Source organism: Nanorana parkeri, unplaced genomic scaffold (genome assembly GCF_000935625.1).
Source record: "Nanorana parkeri isolate BGI_ZX_2015 unplaced genomic scaffold, ASM93562v1 scaffold51, whole genome shotgun sequence".
Lineage (NCBI taxonomy): Eukaryota > Metazoa > Chordata > Amphibia > Anura > Dicroglossidae > Nanorana > Nanorana parkeri.
In genome coordinates, this window is record NW_017306319.1 from 1,342,548 (window position 1) to 1,362,951 (window position 20,404).

The 20,404-nt window shown below is 39.5% G+C and overlaps 1 protein-coding gene across 1 annotated transcript; it reads right to left on the reverse strand.

The window, feature by feature from the left end:
- Positions 1-16,067: 16,067 nt before the first annotated feature.
- On the reverse strand, positions 16,068-18,616 carry KBTBD11 (kelch repeat and BTB domain containing 11). Its single transcript, XM_018574965.1, has one exon. It carries the CDS (start codon positions 18,336-18,338, stop codon positions 16,398-16,400), a length of 1,941 nt encoding a protein of 646 aa, XP_018430467.1. The 5' UTR covers positions 18,339-18,616; the 3' UTR covers positions 16,068-16,397.
- Positions 18,617-20,404: the final 1,788 nt, after the last annotated feature.

Consider the following 20,404-nt stretch of genomic DNA (forward strand, 5'->3'; position numbering starts at 1 on the left):
TTTTTGTTTGACCTGTCCAACATAGACCTTTACTTACCAGTCTAAAGGTCTCTTTGTCACATGCAATAGAGAGGGGTCTGTGCTAGGAAATTGACTCTTTCTGAAGTAGTTAAATTTGCTGGTGATCTTCATCTACTATGCCAGAGCAGACCGTCTTTTGTGGAGTGAAACCTCGAACAGGATACTGAACCCCATTTCCAACCCCGTGTGGAAGCAAGCAGCTTCTCCCCTAATAAACCTTCTTTCTGCATAAGTCATAAGATTATTTAAAGGTAAGGATTATTATTTCTCAGCCCTGAACAGTATATATTTATGTTAATACTAGCCATGTTAACAAATAACAGCTGTGAAAAGGCTCCTACATCTTTTTTTTAACTAATTCTCAGCAGGTGTGTAGTTTTTCTCTTCCTATCCATAACCTCCTACACTTTTGAAAAGTGTCTGATCTGCCCCCTCATTTCCCTTGTGCAGTTTACAACCTATTTGATATGCGCTACAATTCATGTCCTGTAATACATTAACTTTCAAGGTCGTTCCCATGTATTTCTTTTCTGTTTCTGCTTTTGGAACATGGCACATTTTTTTTTTTCATTGAATCATTTTCTGTTTAGAGAGTGGCAGAGAAACAAGTGTCATATATGCCCAACTTTAATAAAACCCTTTGCTTTAATTACAGTAAGTCCCCTGCCATTACTCCCTTCAAATTCTGCTTTATTTGTACAAAATGATGGCACAGCTCCTCCACTTTTCTCTCTAACATGAGAGATGCCAACTCTGAGTAGAAATTGTAACCTCCTTTAGCCTTAGTTCAGTGGCTTTGCCTAAGCCCAGGTGATCCCATCAGTATACTGAAGGCTTGTGGTTTTTCTAGAAGAGCCAAGTATTTAAGGTGACAGTAGCTGGTTGAATGGTGGTCTATAGCCGGCTTATTGGTTGCTGGAACCATCCCCAGTCAAAACCAAATATGCAGTAAAACATTTCCATCATATGTATATATATGTATTTGAAACAATGTTAACTGAAAAGCCAAGTGCGCATTTCGGAGACAAAAATAGTAACTACAGAAATTGATTCCACCCGATACATGTGTTTATTGGTCCACGTTCTCTAACATAAAGCCCTTGAGATAATTTAAAACTGCAAATGTAGGAAGGCCCTTAACCTTCCTTTACATGAATAACGTTGCGCTATCCAGGAATGGCCGTTTATACACCTCCACTGCAAATGTATAAATGAGACAGATATAGTTCAGGTTTTATTCTGTACCGTGCATTCTGTGCTCATTTTAGGCCTTTCATTTGATTTAGCTGTCTATATTGGAACAAATTCACCCACACTACCACAATTCCATGGTTCATGGATTATGATCAGGACAGACAAAATGTTTGCCCTTTTCTATCGCTGATATGTTTTAGCAGAGTTTGACTGAGTTTAGTTTTTGGAATTCCAGCTTAATATATTCAATAACATTCGTAGTCTTAACATTTCCAACACTGGACACACATTAGAAATGCTCCTTTGGTGACATGTATTTGGAACATATTTCACCACAAGCAGCTTAGGAATCTTGTGGCCAACTGTTACACTACTTTAGTTTTGTGGATAGTTCCAACTTTGGAACAAGTCCAGTGTCTCATTTTCAGGAAATATACCAATCTACCTCTGCAGGTTAGACATTGAGTTCTTTGTACAGTACATAACCACAGCCGACATCATGTCAAAGATGATTTGTAAAGCTGAGGCCAAAACATAAAGAAAACCCCATGTCATAGTACCATGTTATTCATTACAGGAAAACTTACTTCTTCCGTTACTCTATTCTTATGAGATAAAAGTAATTTTTGTTGAGCATGGTATCATTCATTTTGATTGCTATAACTGCAAGAGTAAATGCAGTTTTAGCCATAACTTGGCATAACTAGCCCTTGTGGTGTTATCCAGATATGTCCAAGAGTGTTTCTGTATGTCTTAGTAAGTTTCCATGGAACAAGGCAAAAAAATAATACCCCTGTATCATAAATTTTAATATGTTTCCATTAATTAACTCAGAATCTTTTCTTCCGTTAAAATGGGCAGTGTAACCAAATATGACTGATTGAGCCTAGAGAATTATGCTCAAAAACAGAGGGAAGCTTTTGTAAGTTTGCATTTGTATGTACTTATTCAATATAACAGTTCCTGCAGCTCAGTTATCCTGTTGTGAATGAGCAGATCTAATAGTTACATATATTTGAAGCAAGGTGATGTGCCATAAAGAGAGGGGGGCTTGTGTTAACTTCAAATATCCAATCATGTGCAGGAGAATTAGAAAAAAAAACAGTATTTCTCTTGTACATGATTAGATGTTTAAAATGAATGCAGGCTCACATAACTTAACTATACTACACATCACTCTCAGTAAATCAGATCATTTCTGTTTAAGCATAGCACATATTTTGTGAGCTGGACTCATCTCCACATTATACTCAGGGCCTGATTTACGCTCTCAAGGCCAGGTTCCTCAATGCACCCACCTCCCCACCAACCACCTCGTCCCCAATGGATAATGGTAAACAGATGGCGGGGATGGCAGTTTTATTTTTAATCTTTTTCGACCACGGCATAGGAGCTCACCATAGAGCCCATAGAGTGTCCGTTCTTCATCTGCCCTGTGTGATCACTGAGACCGTGGCGCTATAATCACAGCGCTACCTGTCTTAGCTGTAAGGAACTACATAGAACCCTACCCTCCCTAGGTGCGTGTTATGGTCAGGTGCGTGTTATGGAGCGCAAAATACGGTATTATATATATATACACACAGTATATATCACCTGTACCACCCGGATCACTTGTACTAAACAAGCCCCTCTACTCCCTGCTGCCCCTGGGCCAGATCTTGGTCGCCTTGTGGCAAAGATACGGCCGTGATTATACTGTAGCAATTCCTGTCTCTGCATTAGTCACATAGCATTATTTTATTACCAAAACAACTAACAAATGAATACAAAAAAGACTACCCACCAGTTTACTAAAAAGAATAATCACATAATTACACCATCTGCTTTATGTAGCTGCTCCCAAATGCAAAATGAGTGCTTTTCTACTATTGTTCTTTTCTATAGATTTTATGACTACTTTTTGTTTGTGGATTTAGTGTAAGATTTAAGCAGGGCCTTTTTTAATACTTATTGTACCCTGAGCAAACATTTTCTTGGGACCACCTGCCCCTACCCACCACGCCCCACACTCTACCCGCCACACCCAGCCCCCTCCCCACCATGCAATTTTGCTCTCCACTTCTAACATGACAAGGAAAGGGAGATGTGACCCAACATGAGACCTAACCCTGCGTGAGACATCACGCGGTCACGCTACGTGCCGTACGGCACAACACTATCCTCCCCCTGTACTGTGCCATGTGTGAACTGTAAAGGCTGCAGCCCATGATTAGATGGTTGGCTCCGCTCTGCACTGAATCCTTGTAAATCCCTTAATAGACAAAGCAGCCAGCAGCAGAGAAATAAGGGGCTGCCATCAAAGGGGGTCAGAGCTGATCTCAGGGCCGGACATGCCGTTCATTCCACACAGCGGTGCCCAGCGACAGTGCACAGGAAAGTTTAGTGCTCATTCAGAGTAGATGGAGCAGATAATGGGAGCCGAGCCACACAGCACAGCCAACATTGCTACAGTGATGGGCCCCCTCCTGGCCAAACAGTCAGTCTGCCCCTAGGTGTGTATATATTTTGCGGGTTCAAGGGGCAGCTGCTTTGGGCCCCACAACAATGACTGGGAATGAGGAGCTGCCCCTTTTTGCCCTGCGTTAGAGACGGCCCTGGACTTACACCTTCACACCAGACTTGTTCATTTAACACATTTTTGACACAGATGTGTTCCATGTGTTTTTGCTATGCTGGAAGGAGCTCGCTGAACTGATCAGATTGACAATGCACTAAGTGGCTCTAATATGGACTATTCACTATTTTGTATTTCAGCAAGTTGTGGACCCTAGGTATACCACATACTGTATACCCTAAATAATGTCCCTAAATACTATGGCCATGTGTGGTCCTCCTTCCTTGCAGCTTGCTGGCTGCATTTACCTGCAAATCCTAGCTGTCAAAATGACAACAGGGAAATCATTTTTTGGAAGCCTATATTGCCAAGAGAAAGTCGTATTTGTAGCAAAATCAACCCACAATATATGATTCGCTTAGTTATTTGAAGTAATGACAAAGACTCCAGTCACATGGGATGATCTGGCATTCGTAGGGCAAGAACCTACAGATTCCAGGAATGCCAGGTGCCCCCATTCAGATGCGGCTGCTGTACACATTGAAGTAAATGACAGGGTGACAACGACCGCATCTGTAAGCAGCAGTCCACATGTAATTGTGCATGGTAAGATTACATGTAGTGTGGAATAGATGACTGTCACTGGATGCATCTATCCTGTGTCCAAGGACAATCATCTTATCCCAAACCACATATAATCGTACCATGTCATAGATTCATAGCTGAATTGTAAAAATTGCAAGTGACTCACACACAAACACACACCTCTGCAGGTCTGCCATTATCAAAGCATACGCTAAGCTCCAATTTGCAGGCCATGCCCCTGATTCATACACCCAAATTGCTACAATAGTACTACCCTAGTCCTCACACATACCCAACCTCAGCCTTCCAAAGATCCCAGATGAGTATGACCTATTACTGTTTATTAATCTGTCAAATAATGAAAAATAAGCACGCCAGAGAGTTACTTTAGAACACTGTTATTTTAATATTACAAGTTTGTCTTATAATACAATGCAAGTTATCTTATAATAACATTTATCACAATTGCATGAGATTCAACATACGGAGAAAAAAGCTGAGATGATGATCCACGACTAAAATCTGTGTACATATCATTTGCTGTAAATCACGTAGTAAAGCGATACTGAGATTTGCAGTTCTCGGAAGGTAAAACAAGTAATGTGCAAAGGCGAAACTACCGTAGCAGACAGCTTAGCTGTCCAATACAAAAACGCATCAAAGAATCATTAGCATTTTTAAATCCTTACACTTGGAAATGAGCTAGTAAAAATCACGTATTAGTTAAGGAAGGTTAATAAGTGAAAAGCAAGTACAAAGAGGAAATATAATGCATATTAAATGCTGAACTATTATTAAATGCATAGCATTGTGCAGCTTCACAGACCAGTAGAAATACAGAAACATGCCAAAAAATGGCTACAATAAACCAAATTACCCCAAAACAGATCTAGATAAATCAATGCTAATTATTTCCAGTTTTCATAAACTACATTATCCCAGAAACCTTACTTTTAAAAAATGTGCACTAAATTATAAAAAGATTTCCCTTGTCAAACAATTTGAAACACATGACTGTAAACAAGAGCTTCAAAAAGTGCGAAATGAAACAGGAATGGACATTTTCTAAGCAAACACTGAGACATACAAGTATTATTTACATAGTAAAGCATCTGTAATGTACATAGTAGTGTGGACTGACAAACACATTAATTTTCAAGGTACAGTTCCCATGTTTGGAAGCCTCACACTGATTTATATACAGGCAGGCTGATGTCAGGGTGGGTGGAAACCCTTACCTTCTAAAATCACTACCTGTTCTCTGAAGTTTGGATGCAGTGATTTATAATTTTAATACTGGCATAGGCGTATGCTGGACTCCAGGTAGAAAACTAAAAGAACTATCCAGTTATACGGTATATTCATTAATCCAGTTACATAGTCATCAAGATTCATTCAAGGTGTTTTACATACAACTAGCATAATTCTGTTTCATTTAGCTTCCTGTAAACTAAAACTTGTAAGGACCACATTCTAAGCCAGTCAGGCTGTGTTTTATTAGTGATGTCAGTCTGAAACACTTAATGGCCTCATAAGAGCAGAGACTACACCATTGAATTCAACCTTATGAAGCAGGTCCTTGACCAGGATGTGTTGCTTAGCTGCAGTGTATGCTATAGGGAAGTTACAGGCCTTGGTGGGGTGTCTGGTAGGGGTGTAAAAATCACAAGGCTGACTGAACAGAATTGCAGATCTTTTGCTTGGTTTCCTAATTCACATTTATATAATTCAGTTGTTTATTCAGCTTTTGCATGGAGTGTAGGTTTACACAAGGAAGACAAATAATGCAGTTTTTTTTAATGCCATTTGTGGTGTCTGCCATGATTTTTATAAGGATGTTAGCGTCCTTTCAATGTGTTCTTATAGATGGGACATCACAACTTTACCATGCGATTCCATGCTTTAAAGTAGAACTGAAGCCAAAACATTTTTATTTTCGGAAAGAGAGAGGGAGGGCAGTGGCATATCCAGGGTATAGCACATACGGTACATCCCCTGGGTGCCAGTTGAAGGGGGGCCATTGCTCCATGGGTTATCAAAGGATCGCTGACCCACAAAGACGTCTGACTTTTTTCTCACCCAACCCCTCTCTGATACAAATCTCCCTGCCTGACTTTTAGCAACCAGGGATGCTTTGACTGACATCCTGCCCAGCTCTTGCCAACCAGTGATGTCACTGATTGCCTGGAGCTGGGCGGGACGCTGGTCAGAGCTTACCAAGTTGTTAAGAGCCAGGTGAAGAGATGTATAAGGGCCATAAAACATCTCCCCGCCTAGATTTTAGCAACCTGGGATGCTTTGCCCAGTGTCCTCCCAGCTCCTGGCAACCAGTGATATCATTTTTGACATTTTTTGTAGATATGCCTCTGACGGAGGGTTATAACCTCTGTAAGATTTTTTGGGGCATCTGTGTCCCATTGGGCAGATTCCCTTTTGCTTCCTGTCTGATATCCACAACAGGAAGTGGGGTAAATCCCTAGTGGTCAGCAGGGTCACCAGAACTAGTGTACCAATTGGAAAATTGTCCTTATATTCCTGGGATTCACATTCAGTGATAACAGTCACCAGCATACATAGAGGGGGTGAATCTTCCTAACAGGGATACAGACAGCAAAAAAAAAAACCTGACAGGTGTTCTGATCCCACTCCACTCTATCCAAAACTTTAAAAAAAATCAGTTTTGGCTTCAGTCGCACTTTAACACTGTTGTCACTGAACATATAAATCTCCATGTCTTAAAAAAAACTGCACATATCATTGTGTTCTCAGTTGCTGGTCCACAACCTGCTGCTGGCTGATGGTCCGCCAACAATTGCTACTCATCTGCGTTCAAGAAGTCAGGGACATATCAAAACGATCTGTTAATATGAATGATATACTTTTATGAACTCTCTCCATTCTTGAATGTGGTTTACAATACCTTTTTGCTTTGTACATAGAACCTTTTATTGTGTACGTGGTAGTTGTGTCCTATGCAGCACAGTGTATATTTACAAATGAAATGTTGAAGATAAACAGCTTCACGGGCCAGTTTAAACTAGATTGATTGCTCTTTAGCTTTGTACCAAGTATATGCAAAAGTGAGACCTACTGGAATTGTTTAAATGTTTTGTTCCAGAAACACACTTGGCTTTTTTGGTGTGTTTTTACACACAGAATAACAAAGTAGACACATCAAATAACACTCACTTGTGCACATTACCAAAACATCTTAAAGCCTTATACTTCTATATCAAAAGACTAATCAGTACACCCATAGATGTATGATTTCACAGAATAAAGAAAACAGTATGAGAGCTTCTGATTAGGGCTGGTTATGCCCATAATGGAACAAGAAGAATGTATAGCCATTATCCAAACCCACCAGATGTAAATGCGCTAGAAGATAAAAGGTGGAATCCTCCAATATCCTTTCCTTGCCCGTAGCATTTAGCCTGTTAGGCTAGTCCAATGGGTTTAATACTCTCTGAGGCACAGACCTGGAACACCTATACGGGTCAGGAAATTCTCATTTTTAATCTGTTCCAGGTCAATGATTCAGAAATCATTGAAGTCAGAGGAAAAAAGGCAACTGATATTTTTTGAAGGAGGTAAGTTGCAAGTAAAACAGAAAGTGTGAAAATGCCATAACAACTGAGAAGCTAAATAGAGCACGGATCATTCTGGAGAAACACTATGCACGGGGAGCTGACATTGACTTGAGAGCAATAATAATAAGGCAATACTAGTTCATATTTCTCTCAGTGCAGGTTTCCTTTAAAGCCCAATTGTAATTTCTCACCCGAAGCCTGTTTGGTTTTATCTGCAGCCTATTTCAAGAGAAATTACAATTGTGCTATAAATAGCCCCAGATGTGCCGCTTGATCTACATTCTTATAGCTCATGCTACTGCTTTTATCATAATGTCTTCATAGTATTGAGACTTTGCTGGACATTCTCCTGGTAGCTTGCCACCTTGAAATCTTTGCCTGGCAATAGCATTCAATGTGCCAAGAATTGATACGATACATTTTTGCTTTCATAAAGCAAAAGATTTCTGTAGAGCAATACAGAATGGTTTCTATTAAAAGGGAGTAACACTGACAAACCACTGAATCTGCTGTGTAATTATTAGTCATATTCATCCTGTTACTGCATGCATAACTTGGCAACATGTATAGCACATATTTCAATTCTCCTGTAGCCATTGTACCTAGATGTTGCAAATCTCTTGTTGCCATCTCAATTAGTATAAACTGCAATGGAATGACAAGAAGAAAGAGTACTGGACTGTTGAATAGCAGGTTTGTGGGAATGGCAGAATGGAAATGAATAATATTTACATGGCAGACCAACTTTTACAGCCCTAAGTTTCAAAAGCGTACACATTAAAATACTGCATGTATACCAGGGAAAAGGAAAAACTTTCCTATATGTTGTCAAACTCATTGTACACCCAGTGCTTAAAGACTGATGAAGTTGTTAGATATGAACTCTCGGTTCTACTAAAGAGGCCAAGCTCGGGTAAGGCTACACAAAGACACATGACAGTGCTTGTCAATGATTGTTCCATAATATATATATATATACCGAGAACTAAATATGTACTTTTAGAAATTTGTCAATATCATTTTGGTGTATTTACCAACATGAAAGATCAGGTTTTTATTACAACTAGGTTTAGTATTATGAGATTAGGTTAAAGTGACACTAAACTCAGAAGTTGAATCTTAAAAATGCATTCAAGCATTCAAGCTGAAGCCAGGGCGTTTTCTTTTTTTTATTTGGGTAGAGTGAGAGAGGGTTATAATTCCTGTTGGCATCTGTGTCCCATTGGGGAGATTTCCCTTTAGTTCCTGTCCATTAGCCACAATGGAAAGTGAGAGAAAATCCCTAGTGGTCAGCAGGGTCACCAGAACTAGTGTCCCAATTGGAAGGTTTCCCATCTATTTGTGTTCTGGTGGCAACTTTTCTAGTGATGATGGTTGCCTGAGCAGATTTAGAGGGTGAATCACTATATTGAGGACACAGACAGCAATGAAAAAAGCTGACATTGGTTCGTATACCTCTCCACTCCTTCCAAGTCTAAGAATGTAGTTCTGGCTTCAGTTGCACTTTAAACTGTTTTCACTGTTGCAGTCAAATTTGAGAAAACCCCTCAATATGTTATGTGTTCCTTTTGGACACAGTATACCTGAAATATCTTATTTTCTAAATATGTCTTACCTTTTAGATATAATTGTGTAGCAGGCCTATGCAAGCTTCTCTCTCAGTTTCTAAGTGATGGGAACATCTGTCTGTCCCCATGGGAAGACTAGGCACCCACCAAGCTTTCTCTCATTATCATTTAATGCTTCTAGATACTTACTCTTTTACTCTTTGTTAGGACAGACGGTTTAAATCTAGTTCACAAACTCCTAAAAAATGTACAAGAAAATAAATGCATTCAAGTACCCTAACTATTAACAAAAATGTATCTTATTTGTGTATCACTCGGATGTAGATGCTCAAATCATCTCTGAATTGGTGCTGACACTGTCCTTCCTTCTGGAGGGAGGACACTTTTGTTCCCCATGGTCCCTGTGTGTTGTAAAGTAGCCACCGCTCCAAACTAGCTCCCATGATGGACTACAATCTAAGTACAATCTAGTAAACTAAATGTGAGATTGTAGTCCATCATGGGAGTGAACTTGGGGCGGTGGCTACTTTACAACACACATGGACCATGGGGAACAAAAGTAGCCTCCAGAAGGAAGGACAGTGTTGGCATAAATTCAGAGATGATTCGAGGATCAACAGCTGAGTGATACACAAATAAGATACATTGTTGTTAATAGATAAGGTACTTGGATGCATTTTTAAGATTGAACTTCTGAGTTTAGTGTCACTTTAAGTAAAATGTAGATGTGGGTTAAATCTAAAATGTAGGCACATCTTACACTGGTAGACACATCTTACTACCCAGGCAATAATAAAGGTAGAAGGTCACTCCTTATAGTGACCCGGGAAATGTAGGTTGATCCTAACAATTAGGGTGTCATGACTGCACTTTGCTTGAATGAGTGAAACCGCTGAAACATGGTGGCAGAATGTTTCTTTAAAACTGTCACCAATCCATCCTGTACATACCAACAAGACTGCAGACACACACCTTCACACTGCCTCCACCGGTACATTGTTAATTAACATCCTGCAATAGCAGTGACACGAAGGTTGGGAGATGATTCCTGCAGTTTCCTGGAGCACCAATCACATTTAATCTTAACTTGATTCAGTTTAGATGTAGGTCTACATTAGACATTAGCACAGTGTCAGTGCTGAAAACAGGGATTGTAGACCTGCAATTGATGATTACTGATATAAACAAATATAGTCTAACACACTATTATAAGCCCTCTGAAAAGCTGTGTGTACACTATAAAACATAGTATATTGAAGCAGAGACTTTCATTAGCTTCTTAACAGAAAACACAAAGCCGTACAAGAAGTTTAAGGTTGTAAAATATCATTGGAAGCAGTTTATAAGCTTTAATCACTTTATGGAGAGGGAGGAAGGGTTTTTATGTGAACCAATAAGTTATAAATTGCATGAATTGTGGATCGCCTGCAGCCAGCAAGAATGAACACTGTGGTTTATACAGAAAATGAGCTTCCCAAGGCTTGGGTTTGCTTAAATGCAGTCAGTATTTTCCTTTTTTTTCTTTCTAAAATCTGTCAATTTACTATATAAAAGGCAACAAAACTGCATGTAAATGAATTCCTGTAAATAAACTAGGATGATATTTTATTTCAAAAGAATGTAATAAGCCACTTAAAACTTTTACATATCGTTGTTCTCTGTGGTTTCAGATTGTGTGTTGTTTATACAAGAGTCAAAGACAACTCAATAAAGAACTGAAAAGAAAACAACTCCAGGTAACAAGCAAAACATTCCCTGAATAGCGAAGTGCAGGAACTGCCAGCTATCCAAGAAATATTGCTACTGGACTAAAGTCCACTCAATGTACCTTAAAGCAAACCTGGGCTTGGCCAATGCTATATATTATATAACTACCCCTTCCACCACAGCAGCATATACTACCCTTTACTTCACTCCTCCGCTGATCCATTCAGCTGCCTAGAACAAAAAAATACCTGGTACTTCTTGGTATGGAAAAACATGCGACTCACTCCATGTGACAGTCCAGGGCCGATCACCAATACCTTCACAGCCAAATGGGGAGTGACCACAGTTGAGTGGAAGCTATGACTTGAGTGCCTCATAGTTTACCCATTGTGCTTATTCTGCTCCTGGCAAACCACAGGTTCACTTTAAGCAAATAAGTTAGTCTTTTTACATACTGAAAGTCCTGCCCTAAAGAAGGTACAACAGGGTGCCTGTTAAAAGATTTATTACCCTGAAAACTCTGTGTACTTCTCTAATTCAGTTTCATTCTGCGATTAGAGACTTCACTACCATGACCAAGTCCCGTTACATGCCATATTCAGTGAAGTACTTCGGTAGCCATTAAGGGCACTCTTATTCAACATGATGTAGGTAGGTGGGTAGGGCTTAATACAGATATTTAGGATGTCAAGTCTCTAGCAACAAAAAAAACTAATTCAGATAGGTGATGATAGGAGGGGTTTTCTGGGTAATAAAGTTATTATCTGCTTCTTAGCAATTAAACAGGTTTACCTTACTTTCAACTGAATACAATTTTTTGCAGCTATTCTTGGCAGGGTCTACATCATGCCTCCATATACCAGTCATTCTGTTCTGTGTATTTCCCTTTTAATTTTTGGCTCAAACAGATCAGAAGTGCAAACCATTTCCTTCTGGAAGGTCACGGGTACACGTGCATAGTATGGTAGGATCCTGGGAAGCATTGACTGACAAATCACCCCAATTTTTTCCAGATAGGTTGGGTATTGATCTTGGGATTTCCAGGCCCTCAAACTCAGACCCTGGGCTATGAGGTGCCAGCACAGGAAATGCAAAGAGACTGGGTTCCAAGTATTAATATAGATATGCAGGGTGGATCAATCTTATGTGCACATTTAAAACCAGGATGTAAGTACAGTCCCCATTCTGTGATCCCTGTGCATTTCTAAATGTCAGAGCTTCACTAAATTGTACCTTTAAATTCATTACAATAAAAACTAAATATTATAACAAGCACACACTTAAGACTACACTCTCTCAATAATAATGTATTATCTACCTGAAATCACTGTAGTATCAAGCTGTCACCTTTACTGCCAATTGTTTTAAACAGTTATATGGCATTGTATAAACAAAGGAGGATAATTATATAATTAGGTTGAATGTCATGTTCTACCTTCTTTACCGAGCTGTATATTTCTCACACCACAGGCAATAAACTCCCCTGCCAACTTTAACACCCTTCACAATTCTCTCTCTTCACAGTGGAGACAATAAGTAACTACTTCATATTTAAAATAATACCCATAATTCATAGGACTAAGAAGACCATTGCATCAGAATTTTTAAAAGTTAACCTTGCAACCTGGTCATCTCTATAGGCTCCTTTACCCCTGACTTAATATTTTGGTCCAGGTTTGTTGCCTTTTTTTATGTGGGTGTAGATGACTTTCAGAGGAAATTGTCCATTAACCTTATGAGATGCTTGAAGCCAGCAAGTTCACTGGGCCCTCATAAAATCACCTCCTCTCTCTAGAGAAACCCGATTGGTTGGAATGGGTAACTGCCCTCAGCATGTCACCATGGTTTTACTGCCTTTCTGAATAAGCCCAATAAAGTCTACATCGGACATGAGGTTCTCCAGCATCCAAACAATGTTTTTAAGGGATATGCAGGAACACAATTACCTTTTACTATGGAAAACATTTTCTGTTGGAAAAAGGAGCACTTTTTGCATTGCACTTTTCCTCATCTAACACTACAAAATCAATAGTCACTGTGGTAATTGAGGCCCAGTGATTACTGTGAGGTTACACACATCGTAGCTATCTACCAGAGAAATTGTGTTTGAGTGCTGTGGGTTATTAAACTTTGCACATGTACACAACTTATTATACTGTCATGATACGTCCACTGGTGCTAATAAACATTTATAGTCACAGCATATCAGCCTGGAGCTCTCTAAATATAAGGTAATCAATTTTTTTATGCGTTAAAAACAGGAACCACATAATTGTCTACTCAGATTTCTAAATCATCAGACTTATTCAGTGGAGTAGGTTAACAATGACATTTTAGAAAGTGCAGTACGCCATAACATATTTGTGGTTTTATCAGCAAACATGTTCATTTAAAGTGTATGTAAACCCTAACAATGAACTTCTCCTATTTGATCCCTTTTGGCCTGGTGTATATACACCTTTGAAAGTGTTTCATTGCATCTGTTTGATAGGTGCATGAAATACCCGTTACTCCTGCCAGAAATCCACTGAGCTAATAGCATACTGGACTCTCTGCTTCTGATGACTGTTATCAGTTATCATTTTACTACCGAACATCCCCTCATGCTATAAAGGAGAGGGAGAGGTGTTCTGTAGTCATGTCGTAAGGTGTCATTACTGCTCCTCAATAGATACAATACAGTGTGTGAGTATTGTCACCCTAGATCATGAAGTGTGTTACTGGCAGGACCACCTAGTAAAAATAAAGGGAAAATGCCTGAAAAAACTAATGGAGCCACCATATCTATCTGTACACTGATAACCTAAAATATATAACATTAACATTAGATATTCTTAACAGACGTATACGGTATATGTACTGCCAGCATGGGCTTTAAAAGCAAAACCTCTTTTGACGTATTAAATAATGGCCAATCAGCCTAATTTTTCTCTAAAAATGCCATCAATAATATTTTCAAGCAGCTGTCCTTTCAATTCTACTTCTAGAAAGTGCAAGCATGGATCACGTTAGAAGAAGAATGTGATATGGTGTAATACTATGCTGGTTATTTCTATCGCTATTTCCACACTGACATTTTTTGGACATGTAGCAGCATATCACAGTACATTTGAATAAGAAAACTAGTATTTTATTCTCCTTAACGTTCCAGTAATATAATACAACAGAAAAATGTTAGTGTTTATTAACTGATAATCTTGATAAAGAATATCCAGTTGTGATGTTTGAAAGATATACTGTATGTTCATGGATGCATTTTCCGAACCCATTAAGTAAACAGGGGCACAATTGCTTTGTAATGGAATGTATAATTGATTTTCCAGTAAAACTGTTTCCACAGTGGGGGCTTTTCCATTTCAGTTATTCCATCTTACTGCATTTGCAAACAAGACCCAGATACGTCTCTCTTTGACTCTACATGTGACTTAAGTACCGCTAAGCAGCAATAATTTTCCAGGACAAAAAAGCAATTTGTACACAGAAATATAAAAAGCTACAATAAGCCATTATGTATATTCAGTGACCTAACATGTAAATATTAGATCATCAATATAATGAAAATAAGTGAACCTGATGAACTCCAGATTAATCTGAATTTACCCTCTATAGAGGTTAGAACATTTATCTTAAGTTTTCATTTTATGCATGTCTTTTACAGGGACATTTCACATGCTGAACTCCTGGCAAAAAAACAGCATTTAATCCAGTAATGTAAAAAAAAAAAAGAAGTTATTGACATCTATTTTCACATAGAACTAAGGCAAGAACATTAACCTTTTGGTTAATATCAGCCTCCACATCCCAATGCACATAGGCACTCAAACTGGGAAAGGCAGGGGGAAACCACTAAGCCAGTCAAGTTCTTTTTTTGCACAGAGGTGCCTATAAACTTGGTTACATGAAGGACGAGCAGAGGGATAACTTAATCTGTGTGTTGCTGCTCAATCATTGTGCAATCAATCTGGGCTGATTCTAGGACAAGGCTGTACTGCTTAACTGCAGTGTAGTCTTCAGAAATGTCTAGGACCTGGCTGTGGTGTCTGCCATAGGTACCTAGATTACAAAATGGTCTGGATATAGTATGTATATAGTATGTATGTGTAACTGCCCAGAGTTTAGCTTTAAAGCAGCTGTGTAATCATGCTTCAGATCCCTCCACAGTACCTTCAGAGGCAACAGTGTGATCATTATCTCCCTTTTACCAGCACTCCGGAGAATCAAGTCCTTAAAATTAAATATTAAAATATAACTGTACTCCGATTCAATCCCTAAGGGGTATATAAAATAGAGACCCCCACCATGTTGCTGCAGAGACAGTCAAAACGCTACTGTAAGTCATACTGCAGCACAGATGGCTAGAAAATGATACAACAAGCCTTGCATCGGTAGCTAAGATGGAAGCATGATTGGAAGATTTTTGCTATTGATTTACATGTGAATATCCACAAACCTCAAATAAAAGACATTGGTTCTGGGGTGACCAGGCTACTCAGTTCAAGCACCAGATAATTCCCAGTTGGCTTACATACACAAGAAGCCAAAGTTCATTGTGTGGTCACAAATAATTTGTATCTGCTGAACTGCAATTAAATACCACCAAACTACATGCATACATTTTGCAAGCAGCAAGAAGATTTTTTGCAGCCCAGCAATGCAAGCACTGAAAGCATATATTAGTAAGGGTTCAATGTCAGGCGAGAAAAATACATGCTGTGTGGCTCAGCTGTACTTTACTCTCTATAATGCCAGCTATGGTATAATCATGCACACCTAACTGTGAGTGATCATATTGTATAATTTAGGTATAGACCACTGTAGTATGAGGAGGTTAGAGTTATTACAGTTCATTCAATGCACATTCCAAGATTTAGCAGCTTTTCACAATTCATTTGCATTATTTACCATAGATTTCTTCACTCCAGTTGAAAATCCCACCACATGGCTCATTTTAAACACAGTAAAATCACTACTACATGCAATATTATCCTGATACGAGAGTTTATGTCCTGGTTTTCATTTACAAAGATGCCTTAGTTATTCATGTTAACTGTACAGTGACATGCACGATTTGTGGTACTGTGTGAACTTGGCATATATGTATGTATTTGGTCATCCTAATTAATGAACAGTTAAAAACATGCCAATGAAGAAATATAAATATGCAACTCTAGACTGCTAATGGACTGACTTGCTTTCAGCCAAATACAGAACAAATGGATATAAGACCCCCTTAGCCTCTTCTGGGGAATGGGAGAGCTCTGGCTCACAGTTCCACATCTCTCCCCCACTTCCCTCTGGTGGCAATGGTAATTTTATAGTGATAGCACGATTTATACAGAAGATGTTACTTCCGATCACTGTGCATCGGAATGGTAAACTGGGTGTTGGTGGTCCTGGACCAGGACGTAAGTTGACCCCTTCACTCCAGTGCCTGGCCATTGAATTGTAGGTGAACACGCTAAGACCATGTTCCCGACTGACATCAAAACGGTAGATGCAGCCTTTATGGGACACCATACCAGCAGAGCGCCGCCGGCTATTGTTATAAGGACACTCTTGCCATTCATTCCTCTTGGGATCATACTTTAGAAGACGGTAGAAAAGAGTCCCACCGGATACATAAATTTCACCATTACAAGTTGTAGCTTCATGAGCCACAGCAAATGCACCCTTAGGTAACGGTGCAACTGGGCTCCAACGGTCCAGTCTAGGATCATACTTTTCCACTGTAAAGAGGCACTCACCCCCAATAGCATACAGATAGCCATCAAGGGCCAAAAGTTTTAGCTGGGAACGGGGCTGTGTGAGTGGTCGGATCTTTTCCCAAGAATCAGTTAATGGGTTATAGCAAAAGACCTGGTCAGAAAGTTTTGCCTTTTGGCCACTACCTTTAATGCCCCCGGCAAGGAATAGATAGTTATAAAGAACACATATCCCACAGCCTTTAGTGTTTACCTCTTCTGGTAGCTTAGTAAGAGATCTCCAACGCCCTGTGCTTTCATTGTAGCACTGTACCTGATACGTAGTTGCATCATCCTCTAGTGAAACAACTGATGAAGGACTCTGTGGCCTGCTGCTTTCTCGGCTTGGGGGTCTACTACTACTGCTCAATCGCTCAAAGGCATCATTGATTTCTGCTACTACCAAATACTGCTTTCCATCCATTCTGCGCTGCAGAATCAGGTCTCTCTCTGCTCCTGTCAGTCGGCCATAGACTGCTGGATCTCTCAGAACCTGAAGGAAGTTGTCACTCATGAATTTGTAGGCTGCCTCTTTGAGCTCATTTAGTCTCTGCTTTTTAGCAATATAAAGTACTTGATAGCAATTCTTGAGCGTTATTTGGGCTCTCATGCTATCCATGGCACACTGCACAGCACAAGGGATCTGTAGGAACTTTGCTCCACTGATAACTTCCACTACATTATCTTGCTTCACCTCAAGCTTCATGCTATATATATAATCCACAAGCAACTGTAAAGTCTTGTAACTTACACCCTTAATCTTAAGAATGTCTCTCGAAGATCGAGCTCTGAAATAGTCACTTTTCTCAGCTAAAACGGATTTATGAGCTCTGATCCTTTGTCCCCCAGTCACTTCAATCACCAGGTCTGGCTCTCCCAGGGGCTCAAAGGATGATGGTATATTCCTCTCTTGATTACAGCTAGACTTATCTAGGTCATGGTTACCAAAGTCTTTCTTGTTTCTGTTTTCCCACTGTTGTCTTTGCAGTTGTTCCTGCAGATTATCACTGATTGACACAGACTCAGATATACTTCTTTCCTCAATATCTTCTTCAAATTCATTGTTCATATCCCATTGGCTTCCACTTAACACTATGCTACCTTCACTGAGTGGTTCAGAAACTGATATGTCCTCAGTATCATTGTAAGATATTTGTTCTGGACTCTGCAGGTTATGCAAGGCCTGCACAGCGGGACTGGCCTGATGACTGTATCCACCATTGGCCTCCACATGGTGCACTGAGCTGCCACTGGCCTCCACCCCACTACTAGAGACATTACCATACTCACATGTTCTTTTTGGAGAAGTCCCTGCTTTCATGTCATTTATGTTCAAATTTTCAGGGTAAGGTGCAATAGACACTGAGTTTTCCATGTCCTTTGGCTTCTTGATGTTGACGTTACATAACTTGTATTTCCTTGTGGATTCTTTTGCTTTAGTTCTCTTTCACTGGCAAAATACCAAAAGGGATTTGTTTTGACACTACACCTTTCTCTAACTGCTGATCTGGCTTGTGAGAGCAGAAGGGTGTGTCGAGGTTTCAGCAGTTACAAAGACTGAACTCTTGAACTTTACAAATTTTTCAACCCACTAATGTTTGCTCAGAAAAGATTGTTTTCCTTTTATTGCTTTTCTTTTCGAATTAGCAATGTTCAGATTATATGCTGTGATCACTAATAGATTTCACATGCAGAAACTGTACAAAAAAGAAGGAAATATAGTTGTCTGCAGTTGACAGTTCATATGGCAGCATTCTACATTACATGTAAAATGTAAATTGGGGTCCTTGAGTTTATCAAATAATCCATAATTGTGCAAAGGAAATGAACAGAACAATCAAAGTGGTCAGAAGGGTTCTGTATTACATACAGTTATCCTTCAGCTGGAGAAGTGCCATGATTATGAATGACATTTGATTATCTTTAAGGTGACACTGCTGGGACGGATATACTTCTCTTCAGAAGTTAAGCAGCTTTCAGTTATACTTGTCAGCCTGATCATCATCTGAGTTCAAGTTCTTTGCCGTGTACTTGTGAGTCCACATCGATAAAGTGAACATTTCCAATGTTCTGAAAGTCTTACATGATTTTCCGCTGGTCTTCCAAGAGTTTTAGCTGGCTCTGTAATATATAAAAACAAGTCTTAAAATGTTGAACTCGCAGTACAGATATAACATTTTAATGCTCCACTTTTTTTATTAGATTAGTAGATAAAAGCAATTTGTAGTCAACTACATGGAAAAAGTTAATATTGTGTTTTGGATAAATAAATGTGAGTTGAATCAGTAATCATTTTTTTAGGTTCCTTGGATATCTAACAAGATATGTTTCAGAAATGTATGTCTAACAAAAGTGTTACTTTCATGCAGTGTTTATTCTTTAATATGGAGAGTACGTAGTATGGGACCAAGCTATCTTCCCAGGTGTCTCAGGTCTCTCCCCAGGATCTCCAGCCATCTTCCCAAGTGCCTCAAGTTTCTATGCAGGAGCCCCAGGTCTCAGGCCTGAGACAGCAAGATATTTACCATGGAGGGTTCACTGGTTCAGTACATGTAGGAACATGCATAAGGGTAATGTGACTCTAGAGTATCATGTCCCTGTCCCTCCCAGATTTTACCATCAATAAAGCTTTACTCATCGACTAAAGAGTATTCTTTCCAAGCTTCCCCACAAATTTGACATATTGCATGGTCACATGAGGCAGAGCTGAGAGGAAGTATTTGTTTCACTCTGTGCTGGCCACCATGCTGATGATGAGGTCTAGGGCAGGGTGCTCTCAGGTCAGGAAAAACAACCACTAATCTGGGTTCCCTGAAGATCTGTGGGCAGTGCAATCCTTGGCTCTACAGGGACCCTCATAGGATGTAACTGTCAAAGCACTGAACTGCCAATTTAATATAAATTAAATAAAAATTAAAAATAAAAAGGGATTGAAAGGTAAATGAAGGCAGCTTGTGGTAGTTCCTCTTTTTTTTTTAGCATGTCAAATTTTTATTGAGTATATTCAAAAAATATAACATTACACGACAAGCAGGGCTTGTTATGATACATAGACCATATCTCAGTACGCAGACTGAAATCCAGGCATGTCATTTGAATATATCCTTAAACTGTAACTGAATAACTAGAATTCCGCAAAATGTAAACAATCTGCTAGGATATTGCGCTTCAACTACGTGTATAACAGCTGGTAGCAGACCCTATAGCCATGAGGGTCGTTACTGTGGGGAGAAGACCAATTCGATCCCTGAGGGATATTCGTGGGTGTAACTGGAGGAACACTTGAGGTGGAAATTGGTGGTGCGAACCCCGGATGAGCATAGTTGAGCAAGGGTCAAAGGACATCCAGGGGGCCCTAGGGAACCTGTTAGTTTAGCCTCGAGATACCATTTGGACATCTTAAAAATGGACATCAGATCTTGCAGCTGTTGCAATGAAAAC

Bases quoted from the DNA above. Each gene is read 5' to 3' on its own strand.
- KBTBD11 (XM_018574965.1), bottom strand. From the start codon at position 18,338: ATGGAAAACTCAGTGTCTATTGCACCTTACCCTGAAAATTTGAACATA.